General features: G+C 52.0%; 1 protein-coding gene across 2 annotated transcripts in view; it reads right to left on the bottom strand.

Moving 5' to 3' along the window:
• Nucleotides 1-14,071, bottom strand: part of prkceb (protein kinase C, epsilon b) — a 121,051-nt gene that overhangs the window by 66,626 nt on the left and 40,354 nt on the right. For both annotated transcript variants that reach the window (XM_061227669.1, XM_061227670.1), the window contains exon 2: nucleotides 7,986-8,049. In XM_061227669.1, the coding sequence (XP_061083653.1) occupies nucleotides 7,986-8,049 (64 nt within the window). The remainder of the gene's footprint in view (nucleotides 1-7,985; nucleotides 8,050-14,071) is intronic.

Here is a 14,071-nt window from a genome sequence, read left to right as displayed (position 1 = left end):
TAACGGAGCGGAGCGAGACGTAAAGCAGGGCCGCGCAGATCACAACAATCCCGCTGAATTCATGCGGCTGGCAGCCCTGTAAAGAGCCGTGCTCAGAGTCTGCCGTGCAGTATGTGCCGTGCGATTTCACAGACCTGCCGGCCGTTTGCAAAGAAGGGTTTCGCCCAGGGGGTGCATAACTCCGGGTCCTGGAGGTCCAGCTCTCTGCGTACTGGTTTTTGTTCCAACCAATTACCTTTAGTTTTAATTTGCTGACAGCTCTATAAATAACCCTGGTTCAAGCCTGTACTTGAGCACAGTAAAATCTTTAGGATACACTTGCAGTCTGCAGCTGTAGCCGGTACTTGTACACATGTCAGACGAAGATATGATTGAGCGAATTCATTAATTAAGAGTGGAAATCCTGAAAGGGATCGGCCCTTGTTGTGCATCCCCGGTTTAGCCTATGACTGTATAGACCATCCTAATAAATCAACACATTTTATGCTTCTGAAGAACTGGGTCTGTTCTTCAGAAGCATCCAGTCCAAAACTACTGTACACACACACAAAGCCTAGGATATATCACATCTGTCTGTCCATTCCTCCTGCAGAGTCTGTCTGTCCCATCCAACAGTACAGCATCGATTCCCCTCTCTCCTGCTCTCCGTTACACTCACTCCATCACCCATCCCTCTTTCTCTCGCTTCCTCCCTCATTCACTCACTCACTAATCCACCGTCCTCTCACTTTCTCTCTTTATCTGTATTTCTCTCTTGTTTCTCTCTCTCCCTCTCTCTTTCCCTCTCGCTTTCTCTCCCTTTATCTGTATTTCTCTCATTTCTCCCTCTCTCACTCTTCCCCCCTCTCTCTCCCCCTCTCTCTCACTCTTTCCCTCTCGCTTTCTCTCCCTTTATCTGTATTTCTCTCTTGTTTCTCTTTCCCTCTCTCTTTCCCTCTCGCTTTCTCTCCCGTTATCTGTATTTCTCTCATTTCTCTCTCTCTCACTCTTCCCCCCCCTCTCTCTCCCCCTCTCTCTCACTCTTTCCCTCTCGCTTTCTCTCCCGTTATCTGTATTTCTCTCTTGTTTCTCTCTCTCCCCCTCTCTCTCTCTCTCTCTCCCTCTGTCCCTCTGTCCCTCTGGGTTTCTCTTTCTCCCGCTCCTTTTACACAACAATGGGCTATTTTGGACTCATCATGACAGAGGGCCTTTAACCCTCCCTTCCGGCTCCGAGCCGGGCCCCGCTCAAGGTCCCCGTGCGCTCACACACGGAGAGGGGCCGCGCTCGCCGGACAGGTCCGCGGCGGGAAGTCTATTTATAGCGCCTCGAGGACGGCGTGCGGGCCGGGGGGCGGGCACAGAGAGGGGGGAACACGGACGCCACGTCCGAATCTGGGATATGGGGCACCGGGGAGGGGGCACCGGGGAGGGGGAACCGGGTGCGACTGCAGAGATTGAGATGACACGATAGTACATGGATTGGTTGATTGGTCTTGGGAGTGGATTCTGAGCAGGGGTCGTGGGTAGGGGTGGGGAGGGACACTGGCTGTGCGCTAAGCTGCACACTTGGCACACAACTGTCGTGGAACTTTAATTAGTTCCCTTTCTCTGCGTTGTGTATATTTACCAAAGGTCACACTTAGAATGAATGCCGTTGGTCTCTTATTTTATCTACGTATACGGAAGCAAACCACCTCTGTAGCAAGATGATGGTAATACTCCCAGAACAGGAAGTCTGCCAGACATATATAGGAGTAAAATGTTGGGAGGAGTCTACAAGGGAAGTGGCATTCTGATCCAGCGACACCTGCAGGACAGGAGTAGTAGGCTAGTATGCAGTATGGATGAGACAGGGGGGACTCCAACAGGTCAGAGGCCAGGATTATGCACCGTTGGCACGGACAGATCCTGACTGCTGCCTCTCTCAGCTCAGGACAGACCCTTACTGCAGCTCAGCTGGCAGGCCTGACTGGCTCTCCTGCCAGTTCCTCGGCTAAAATGTGTCATATGAATTTCATTAGACGCGCAGTTATGCTGACTCAAATGCAGGACACACATGCAAGCTGAAGCCTCCAACACAGAGCCTATAAGCCCTCATTTGGCTAATACATTTTCGTTATTTGGTTATACTTTTGCACATATTCGTTAATCATTGTCTGGGCGGTTTGGTCTAGATGTCTATGGTTAGACTATGCTAACACAGTTAGCTTAGCACAGTTTCCCCCTCCAATGAAAAGGCACTTTCATCTTTCAATGAATAAGACATTAAGGATGAAGGACTTGGCTGTTTTGGCTGACGCAAATAGGCACTTGTGCACACACACACGTACACAAATAAACAAACGCACACAAACAAAAAAACAAACACACATATACACGGACAGACATACACGTGCACGTACACACGTACACATAAACACACACACACACACACACACAGACAAACAGGCCCCGTGTTGTTGGCACGCGGTGATGGAAAATCAACTCAGAACAACTGCCGCGGGACAGAATGTGGGGTGGCTACCAGTGCGTTCATTAAGAAAGAGAGCGAGAGGCCGGCAGCAGGATTCGGCCTATAAGCACATGCTACGTTACGCTAGGCCAGGCTATGCTATGTTACGCTAGGCTACGCTACACTAGGCTAGGTGACGCTATGCTACGCTAGGCTACGCAAGGCTACACTAGGCTACGCTACGCTAGGCTTCACAACGCTCCTCTCGCGCTCAACGGGAGACTCAGGGGACGGACACAGCCGGAGCCAGCGTGAAATACCTGCAAGGCGTACTCTGGCCTTTACACAAACCCGCCCAAGCGTGCAGCTACACGCCTCTCCCCCTCTCCTCTGCCAAATATTAACCGCTCTCAAACCTCTTATTCAGGCCTTCCACACAGTGGAGCTTTGACCCGCTAAACTCCCCTCCTCCTGCTCATCATCGCCTTTCAGTCCGGAGGCACAAATCCTCCTGCGGGATCCCGTCGGGGCGAACGTAGACGTGGTAGACCGTGGGGGATCGGTTTGGAGGGGCTATGGGGGACAGCGTTTCCCTCTCTGACCCACGCGCCGTTTAACGGTGAGGAGAACCACATGTGGGCTGCCGTCAGAGTGATCCTAACAAATTGTTCAAGTGGTGTTACTGCAACCTTCTGCTATTAGTTATTAAATCATCTCACTTTCACTCCCACAGGCCCCTGTACTGCATTCCCCTTGCTGTTCAGACAGACAGACAGACACACAGATATATAAACTAGTAAACTTTTCCCTTAAAGGTACAAAAGGTAATTTCGGACTTCTAACGGTCAAGAGAGGAATTGCAGCAACAAACACCTTCAGACCACAACACTGTTTATCCCTCCCCCTTCTCTGTGAACGCGCTGACGTTGGAACGCCATCGGCTGTGGCAATTAGAACCTTTAACACCCTCTAGCATTTTCTCACCTTTTTTTTATATTCTTGCTTCACCCACTTCACTCTCTCTCCAACTACTCTCTCCCTCTTTACTCAAACCACTCCCTCGACCTCTTTACCACCCCCCCCCTCTCTCTTTCTCTCTCTCTTATAACGATGCAAAAGCTCACTTTTCACATAACCACTCTCCTAATCCATTTATCTGCACTCTAGCGGTCTCAGAAACCGGCTCCGAAAACCATCTCCTGCCACTGCGCTTCCAGAGAGAGGTCGGCAATGGAGACGGTGCCCAAGTGGCCATTTGACACCACACAACCCCCCCCCGTAACTCCTTTAAACTCAATCAAAAGAGCTGCGCATCCACCGTTTCAATTCCGTCAGAGAAACTGTCCTGACCAGTGACTGCCGAGGTGCATGATGGGAGTTGTAGTTCTGCACCGTCTATAGACACTGTGCTACTGTCTGGCCCCTGGCTTGGCTCCCGTCTATGGTAATGAGAAAACTCGCTGCGTCCCTCCGAGCCGCACGATCGGTTAAGTCTCTGACTGCACCACTTTGTGGGAGATTGTTCTGTAATGTCTCCCTGCTCTTTGTTGCCAAATGAAACGACAATTCAAGCAGTGTTTCCACGCTGGAAAACCCATCTCTTAAGCCTCTGACATCAAAGCGGACATTAATACTTAACAAACTCTGTGTAACAGCACGTTATTTAAAGACGCACACACCATTTGGAAAGGAGAATTTCCACAGCAATAGCGTAATAAGGGGAACTGAATTCCCCACTGTGGAAAAACATGTGTCAGTGACCCTATTAACTATTTATGTTCTTAAGCTACAACAAAGGATGAGCGTAATTAGCAAGGAAACAGTGTAAATATTTTTACAATGGGAGCTTGGGAATCATTCTAGAAGGATAAATCAGCAGGTAGCATGCTGATCTCTCATTATGGTGTGTGTGTGTGTATGTGTGTATGTGTGTGTGCATGCATGTATGGTATGTGTATGTATATTACATTACATAACATTAACGGCATTTGGCAGACTCTTATCCAGAGCGACGTACAGTTGATTAGACTAAGCAGGAGACAATCCTCCCCTGGAGCAATGCACAGTTAAGGGCCTTGCTCAAGGGCCCAACGGCTGTGCGGATCTTATTGTGGCTACACCGGGGATCGAACCACCGACCTTGCGGGTCCCAGTCAGGCCGCCCCGCGGGATATATGTATGTGTATGTGTGCGTGTGCATGCATGTATGGCATGTGTATGTATAAGCAGATGTATCTGCGTATGTATGCGTGTGTGTATGTGTTCATTCTTCTGCCCGAGACGCCCGCTGACAGCCAGGCCTTCACATCAGATGTGAACGGGCATCTGTAGCCCCTCCCCTGTGGGCGGGTGGCAGATTCCTCAAACAAAACAAGTCCCCCTCTCACGCCCTCCATGGCTGTCACTTTCTGTTTCAGGCACAACCCGCCCCCCCCCCCCCCCCCGCCTCCCCCCTCAGTTCAGCCTGCTCCCTGTTTGAAGATTAGACAGGCCTGTGTCTTCAGCTCCTCTGCGTCTCACTCAATAACACGGCCCCATTAACACCAGCGATTCAGTCACACTGCTCGAGTGTGAACTGCAGACGTTACAGAGCAAACAGGTCATCGACGCCGTTATCAAGCACCGCTGCAGCAACGGCGAGAAAGATCCCACCAGGGCCGGGATGGACGGGGTTATAGTGTCACAGGAGGGGTGTATCCGCTTCAGGGACAGGTCACGTGGCCCATCCGCGAAGCAACTTCACTGATCAAGAATTAATTTGGAGCTTCAATAATTAACTATGTCCTGCTAAAAGACTGAGGAGGAGCACCTTTTAACATGCACACAGACACACACACAGACACACAGACACGCACAGATATAATTACTCCTACCTGATCCCGACACACACATTCTCATGTGCTTCATGTACGTATGTCTGCAGATGGACCTGGGACTCATGACACACCTACTGTACACTCACTCTGCAATCTCACGCTGATCTGGTTTTTTAGAAAGGTCACGCAGTGCAGAACATCCCCCTATCGTACGCTCTCTATCTCTCTCTCTATCTCTCGCTCGCCCTCTCTCTCTCCATCTCTCTCGCCCTCTCTCTCTCTTTCTGTCTCTCTCTCTCCATCTCTCTCGCCCTCTCTCTCACCATCTCTCTCGCTCTCTCTCGCCTTCTCTCTCTTTCTCACTCTCTATTTCTCTCTCTATATCTCTCTCGGTCTCTATATCTCTCACTCTCTCGCCCTCTCTCTCTCTCTACATCTCTCTCTCTCTCTGAACTCTGGAGAGAGAGAGGAAATCTCCCCGCTCTGTAAACAGAGGATGGTGAAGCACTAATATTTAAAGTCGGCCACAGCTTGCCAGTGCACTGCTGATGTCCGTGCCAAGGTCCTAACACACGTGTCACCGGGGAGGGATTCTGTCAGCTCTGGCAACCCACGTGAGACACAGCGCTCTCCAAGACGAGTCAGAATACCCCGTCTCCACCAACTGCTCATATCCTGTGAATTCCGCCCAGACGCTAATCAACACCTGAACGGAAAAACTGAGCCGCCTTGAAATTGTTTCAAGGAGTAAATTATTTTTAATTAGATGCAAAGCTATTTTTTCGAAGAGACAGAGTTGTAAAAATAAAAGTGTGAAAACAGGCATTTAGATACTTTCCCCAGTCATTGAAACTGTTCCTTGGCAAAACGTTTTCAATGAGCCATCCAACTCTCAGCCACAGGAAATGCTAACAGACCACTTCCTGTTGTAGCAACGATTACACAGCAGCAAAAAGATTTGTAAACGTGCCAGAAAAGTTTTTTTTTCCTCTTCCCCTTCTCCAAGCATGATGGAGCAAAAGAGAAAGTAAAAAAAAAAGAGAACACGAGGAAGCAAAGAAAAAGAAAAAGAGAAAAAAAGCATGAAAGGGAATGAGAGATGAGTGACAGACAGGGAGAGAGGGAAGTATGAAAATCAGAGAGAATGGAGAAGAGAGCCCAGAGGAATGCATGAGAATGACAGGCGGACATTTTAAACGGTGAAAGAATGGAAGGGGGGACGAGAAAGAAAAGGACAGGAAGTAGGGACAGGACAGGAAGGAAAGTGGGGGAACCCCAGAGGGACAACACAAAGATGTAAGCGTATTCTAGCATGGTCTACCGTCTACCTGCACCGGAGATGCCAGGCCGGGAACCAGCAGCGTTTAACGCTGCGGCCAATCACAAGTGATGCATGACGGCGCCGAGCCAATGGGAGACGAGGATCAACTGTCAGTCGCTTAGGATAAAAGCGTCAGCCAAATGACATGACATGACACGACGCGTGGAGATTCGATGACAGCACGTGACCGCTGCGTGGCATTGGCTTTCACTGCTTGAGGCAGCAAGGAATCTGGGGCGCACTCCAAGTAGGGCGGTGCGACCCAGTTTAATCCTGAGATGAACGAGGAGGTGCAGGAAGGGGACCGGCAATAAGGCGCTGAGAGAGCCACATCTCCGACAGATCATCCACCTTTTCACTTCTGAACCACATACCCCATATGGACCTATTATTATTATTATTATCTTTAACCTTTATTTATACAGGTTAGGTTGACTGAGCACACAGCAACGCCCTGTTAATGTCCCCCCAAGTAGCCCAAAAATCTAGCAAAAAAAAACAATACAAATCATATAATGAACACATATTACAGCAAATACGCATACAAACTGTATGTTAGATTATAGGAGAGGAGAGGACAAATATGCTTATGAATGCTTTCTAATATGACAGAGGCCATAAGCATGACTTGAATAACATAAGAATCTTGCTAGATTATTTTTTTCCATATAAGACAAGTAATCACACAGAACCTTCCGAATGTTCAGTACGTGGGTTTGTTGTTCAAAATCTGTCAAAGGCTTCAAAGCTCACTGACTCAGCATTTACTGACTGACTGACTCACTTATGGCCAGGTCTGAAACACACCACGCTCCCAGACTGAAAACAAGGCAGCTTTCCAGCTTCACGGAAACATCGGGCCTCGATCTGACATATAAAAGAGACCGCCTGAAATCAAAGGGGTCTCTATAAAAACGCTGAATTAGTAAATTAGCCTCTTATGTCACTAAATTACATTTACGTAATTAAAATATCTAAAAAAATCAAAAGGCACAAAACAAAATGGGTGACTGGTGTGGCAGGTATGCTATCCAACAAGTTCTGAGATAAACAGGGTCAGACCGCACACCTCCACAGCACTAAGAGCTGAGAACTTTTCAAGGTTGCATACAGAAATAATACCAGGCTACCTCAAACAGGGGAAAAAAAAAAAGACCAAAAAAGGGCCACTGAAGACCACTGTGGTTGCGGCATGTGCTCAATCTACCATTAACCCAGTACAGACAGAAGCACAGCAACGCAGATACAACTAATGCCTGCGGTTAGGCCCAGCCATGGAGGAGCGAACAGGAGCCTTCGACCTTGGCACGAAGCGCACAACCGAACGCTCCGCGCGTGACTGACGTGTCCGAAGCTGACCCCGACACGCCTCGCCGTTCCGCCGACGTGCCTGGTCACCGAAGCGGCCGGCTCTTACCTTCGCTGGACGATCCCGACAGGTCGATGACGACGTACACCTTCCCCTCGGGCTCCAGGTCTATCTGCAGGTTCGACAGAGAGAAGGAGGGAAGAGAAAGAAGGAGTTTAGAAACACCCTTGCTCGACCTCACACGTGCTGATGTTGACCAGACGACGGGCAGCGTCATGTAGCGTAGTGGTTAAGGTAAATGACTGGGACACGCAAGGTCGGTGGTTCTAATCCCGGTCTAAGATCCGCACAGCCGTTGGGCCCTTGAGCAAGGCCCTTAACCCTGCATTGCTCCAGGGGAGGATTGTCTCCTGCTTAGTCTAATCAACTGTACGTCGCTCTGGATAAGAGCGTCTGCCAAATGCCAATAATGTAATGTAATGTAATGTCATGGGACACGGTGAACCGCTCAAACAACCACTAAATCTCAACATGGCGTGATGTCAATGCGTCTCAACCGAAGAGGTGCCCGAAACGCCACTCAAAAAAATGGTCCGGTTCACAATGAACCCTGCATCCAGTGTGCCGCAGCTCATGTTAAACAATCGCTTAGCCTGTGTAAGCAGGACCCGAACACGGTTCTGGACAGATTACACGCGCAGCCAGCGCAATATCGGTTCCCTCTCGAGGGTATTGATTTCAGGGAGTCCGGCCAGGCCGGAGCTGGAGCAGCGGAGAGACATTCAGCGCTGCTTTCAGAAGTTAATGAAAACTTAATAGGCGCTCTATTAAAAATGGATAACGGGAGGAAATGGTCAGGAGACGGCCGTGCAGGAGGCACTGGCCGTGTGTTGGCACAGGCGTGGGAGGCCGTTCGATCTGAGGAGCCCAAGCCGATGGAGCTTCTCGACAGGGTGAACCGACAACAGATTTCACACCCCGAGTCCTTCAGCCCTGTGGGCAAGTTGCCTTTCTCTCCTTCACAAGCAGCCCGCTCCAACACACACACACACACACACACACACAGTCCTTCCCCCTATTCATCCTGGACATTGATGGATTGATCCCTCCACTCTCCTCAGAGATACCGAGCCGTCAGTGCGGCAGTGTGGACAGAGCTTTCCTCAGAATGACAGTACGAAATTGGATTTCCCTCTCTCTATCTTTCTTTCTTTCTATCTCTCTCCCTCTCTATGTCTTATTTTGGTCGGCGGTGGGCAGAGTGCTCATGGGAACCCACGGGGTTTCCAGTCGGAGTAGGCGCCCACACCGCACTTGGTCGGGCACTCTGAGCTGCGATGCCTATCCCACAATCCCTCAGCAGAGCCGGGGGTGGAGGACCAGGCTGCGATGCCTATCCCACAATCCCTCAGCAGAGCCGGGGGTGGAGGACCAGGCTGCGATGCCTATCCCACAATCCCTCAGCAGAGCCGGGGGTGGAGGACCAGGCTGCGATGCCTATCCCACAATCCCTCAGCAGAGCCGGGGGTGGAGGACCAGGCTGCGATGCCTATCCCACAATCCCTCAGCAGAGCCGGGGGTGGAGGACCAGGCTGCGATGCCTATCCCACAATCCCTCAGCAGAGCCGGGGGTGGAGGACCAGGCTGCGATGCCTATCCCACAATCCCTCAGCAGAGCCGGGGGTGGAGGACCAGGCTGCGATGCCTATCCCACAATCCCTCAGCAGAGCCGGGGGTGGAGGACCAGGCTGCGATGCCTATCCCACAATCCCTCAGCAGAGCCGGGGGGTGGAGGACCAGGCTGCGATGCCTATCCCACAATCCCTCAGCAGAGCCGGGGGTGGAGGACCAGGCTGCGATGCCTATCCCACAATCCCTCAGCAGAGCCGGGGGTGGAGGACCAGGCGCAGCTCGGCTACGAAGCGCTACATCCTCACTGCGGTACATCAGGGAGACGGCTAATCACATCAGAGAAAAGGACAGAGCGAGAGAGAGAGAGGGAGTAGGCGTAGAGGGAGAGAGGGAGTAGGCACAGAGGGAGAGAGAGAGAGAGAGGGAGGAAGGGAGAGAGAGAGAGGGAGTAGGCACAGAGGGAGAGAGAGAGAGAGAGGGAGGAAGGGAGAGAGAGAGAGGGAGTAGGCACAGAGGGAGCGAGAGAAAGAGAGAAAGAGAGGGGGTGTGGGGGAGAGAGAGAAAGACAGGGAGAGAGAAAGAGCGAGGGAGAGAGGGAGGAAGGGAGAGAGAGAGAGAGGGAGTAGGCACAGAGGGAGCGAGAGAAAGAGAGAGAAAGAGAGGGGGTGTGGGGGAGAGAGAGAAAGACAGGGAGAGAGGGAGAGAGAGAGCGAGGGAGAGAGGGAGTAGGCACAGAGGGAACAAGAGAAAGAGAGAGAAAGAGAGGGAGAGAGAGGGAGAGAGAGACAGTGAGGGAGAGAGGGAGGGGGTGCGTTGGAGAAAGAGAAAGAGAGTGAGAGAGGGAGGGGGTGTGGGGGAGAGAGAGAAAGAGAGGGAGAGAGGGAGAGAGGGAGGGGGTGCGTTGGAGAAAGAGAAAGAGAGTGAGAGAGGGAGGGGGTGTGGGGGAGAGAGAGAGAGAGAGAAAGAGAGGGAGAGAGGGAGAGTGGGAGGGGGTGTGGGGGAGTGCTGAAAAGGATCCTGAAACATAAAGAACATGCAGGGATGGCGGTTCTCTGCACATTCCAGCAGGCCGTTTTAATCAGCACGGGGCAGATAGGGGGCTCTGGAACGGAGGAGGCCTGATCGATTACCCCCATACATTAGGAGAGGTGGGGCGGGGTGGAGTTGTTGTTTCGGGCGGGGCGGGGCGGGGTGGGGCAGGGTCCGGCCCCCGTGGTGGACCCCTGGGGACAGCCCCGCCCTTCTTACCCCGGAGACGATTCAAGAAAAACACCAACCAAACAATCAAAATATGGGCGAGAGATACAGAGAGAGGGGGAGAGAGAACGAGAGAGAGGGAGAGAGAGAGAGAGAAAAAAGAGAGAGCAAGGACATGGAGAAGAGCCAGATGGAAGCTGAGTAGCAACAATAACACCATTCAGCACAACTAAGGAATAAAAACAACAGCGACTCATCAACTCCTTCCACGAGGCCCCTCTGTGGCCTGGGCGGCAGACGCACAATAAATCCAAAAGCTTTTCTGGTCAATAAGGCTCTGGGGACGCCCTCACTCCAGATAACTTACTGCGCTCACATCTGACTAAAACCAGAGCCCAGTCTCCTGGGCTTCTGTTCTGAAGAAATCTGGCAGATGTGTCTTGTTCAAGGGTACAGTAGCAACAAACCACCAGGGCTTTGATCCAACAGCACTCGGTTCCAGAGCCCGATCCGCCCCTCCTCACGGACTGTCGCTACGCCAACCGCTACCCCGAAGCCCCCACTGAGACAGAGGGGAGCTGTTAAAGACAATTGCCCCGCTGAAAAAAAAACAAGCTCAAGCTAGGTTTTGAAACAGCTGGTAGCTGGTTGACCAGTTCCGACCAGCTCCATACTCAACTCATCGTCGTAATTTCAAGCTGGACATAGCTGGATTTTTACGGCAGCTTTAGCAGAATGGTAAATATCTTGGGGGCGGGGAAGTGGTTTGGCACACACTAGTGAGTCTTAGGAGGGGTGGGTCATGAGATTCAGATGTTAATAACAATTCTTGTGCACTGGCAGAATGTAACAAAATTCCCATCTGGGTCTCAACAACATCTCAGACATCACAGACAAAGGCTTTGCAATGAACTATGGGATGGGTTAGGAGGCCAGGAATGACTGTGTGCTTTCTTTCAAATGAAGTTAAAAAGACAGGACCATTACACTGGCGTGCTGCTTTGACTGACTTTGAAATTGCAAAGGCGTTGTTCAAGACGCATGAATGCCAACATATAATTTTGTATTAAACAGGAGCAGAGATCCTTGCTGTCAGCAATTTGTCTTCTACTGAAGGAGCGCAATCTTACATGGCGGGGCACTGCATGCACTACCGAACTTATACGTTTGCAGACAGACAAAATACTCATTTTTGTTTTGGGGTGAATGCTCCCTTTAATCGGTTATTGGCCACTGAAAGCATGGGAAACCCTCCTAGCTGCGGAGGATGAGATCAGAATGTATGAGCTCAGCAGGGAGGAGAAAATAGGCCAGCAATAATCAATCCGAAATTGTGAATTTGGCCCCGGCTGTGAAGACAGCTTGGCTCCTGTCTGGTGCCAGCAGAGCCATGGACCCGGAGATCAAGTGCTGGTGTCTTCATCTGAGAGGCCTGCTGTCAGGCCGTCTGTGCGGCTTTAACACCATCGCCCCCCACTGGCCCGGCTGACTCATAGCCCCCGCCCTCAATACCACAATCGGGGCACTCCGCCCACCGGCGGCAGCGTACGGACATTTCGTGTGAGATCAGACATCGGGTGCATCACAATACCCAAAAACCGTGCCCTCCTTTCGGAACCTCATCTCCGGACAACATACTTCAGAACAGGGGCGGCCTGTAGCGTAGTGGTTAAGGTACATGACTGGAACCCGCAAGGTCAGCGGTTCGATCCCCGGTGTAGCCACAACAAGATCTACACAGCCATCTACACAGAACAAAGCCCTTTAACCCTGCATTGCTCCAGGGGGGATTGTCCCCTGCTTAGTCTAATCAACTGTACGTCGCTCTGGATAAGAGTGTCTGCCAAATGCCAATAATGTAATGTAATACATGGATCAAGTCACCTTACATTGAGTCAAAACAAAATAACAGTTGTCTAGAACAAAAGCAAAATCTTTCAGGCACCCAACACTCATTCACAGCATCGGGTATGCGTAGAAAACCTGGTCTGATCACGTGAGGCTATTAGCCCCCAGCTTGTCAAATATGCAGCAGAACACTGAACAGATAGGGAGGGGGGGGGGGCACATGAATCAACAGAAACAAAGGAGAGAAAAGAACACAAGAACACAGCGAAGACGAAGAACACACGTGAGCCACCTTTCGCTGAACATTCTCCTGGCCTCTCCCTGGCAACCGGGGGAAAAGTTGAGCGCTACCAGTGTGGTCAGCTGGAAGACTTCAAGAGTAAACAGCAGGAGTGAACAGGGGCAGCGGGGAGGGAGGGAGGGAGGGGTGGAGGGGTGACAGAGGGAGGCTTTCACAGACCCCGTCCCGTGTCAAGAGAACCTGCACGGCAGTCAGGCTTACCGTCCCGTGGGTCGTATATTCCTCTGTTGCTCAGCACACTTTGACTCTGACATAACTCCCCCCCAGACAGACAGACAGACAGACAGACAGAGCTGGGGGGGGTGGGTGAGGGAGGGTGGAGGTAATCTCTCTAAACCCACTCTCAGGCTCTGTTGCCGGGCAGAAACTGGCCGGCGGTCTGGCACTTCCGTGCACTTTCCCGCGCCCTCGCCCCCCTGGTAGACCCTGCCTCCTAACCGCCGTCCCGTCGGAGGGGGGGGGGGGAACGACAGCATGTCGCAGCGGGAAGACGGGAACGCCAGCCCAGCGGGAAGACGGGAACGCCAGCCCAGCGGGAAGACGGGAACGCCCAGCGGGAAGACGGGAACGCCAGCCCAGCGGGAAGACGGGAACGCCAGCCCAGCGGGAAGACGGGAACGCCAGCCCAGCGGACAGGCATGCCGGCGGGAGGGCGGACAGCGGGGGGAATGTTCTAGACAGGCGAAGAGGGAGGTGTGAGGACGAAGAACGACCATCGGGCCTGAGCGACGGGGGATTAACGGACACGTTAACGCCCGTCAGGCTCCTCTCAGGAGAGACACCTGTCCTAACTGCCACTCCGCGCTCCACTGCACTGTCCCGAAACACTAAAACCGAACCCGGGAACACAGATGGCATCTCACACAGCGTAGCTACAGCTATAGACTCCCATCACTACGGAAGCCACAGTCCATCCTGCTGTCCGCAGACATTGACACGTCCGAACGTGTCATGAATTCCCCCCTCCAGGCCAGGCTGAGGTAGCGAGGGCAGACATGTGACAGGCGGGGTGGGGGGGGGGCTCAGCCACCCTCCCCAGGTGACGGAGCCTAAAGCCAGGACAGGTTGCATCCTGCAGCAGCGGGCAGATTAATCACATTTGCCAGGTTTTTTTCTCCCCACGCGGGCGAGATCAGCGCACTCCACTCCATTTCCGAAATGAGTCTGGCTTTTCCGAGGGAACGATTCATCGTCTGGGACACGCAAGCCGCCCTTG

The sequence above is a fragment of the Conger conger genome, chromosome 18 (assembly GCF_963514075.1).
Source record: "Conger conger chromosome 18, fConCon1.1, whole genome shotgun sequence".
NCBI classification, from domain to species: domain Eukaryota; kingdom Metazoa; phylum Chordata; class Actinopteri; order Anguilliformes; family Congridae; genus Conger; species Conger conger.
Note: the sequence above shows the minus strand (reverse complement) of the source record. Positions and strands in the feature narration are given on the sequence as shown.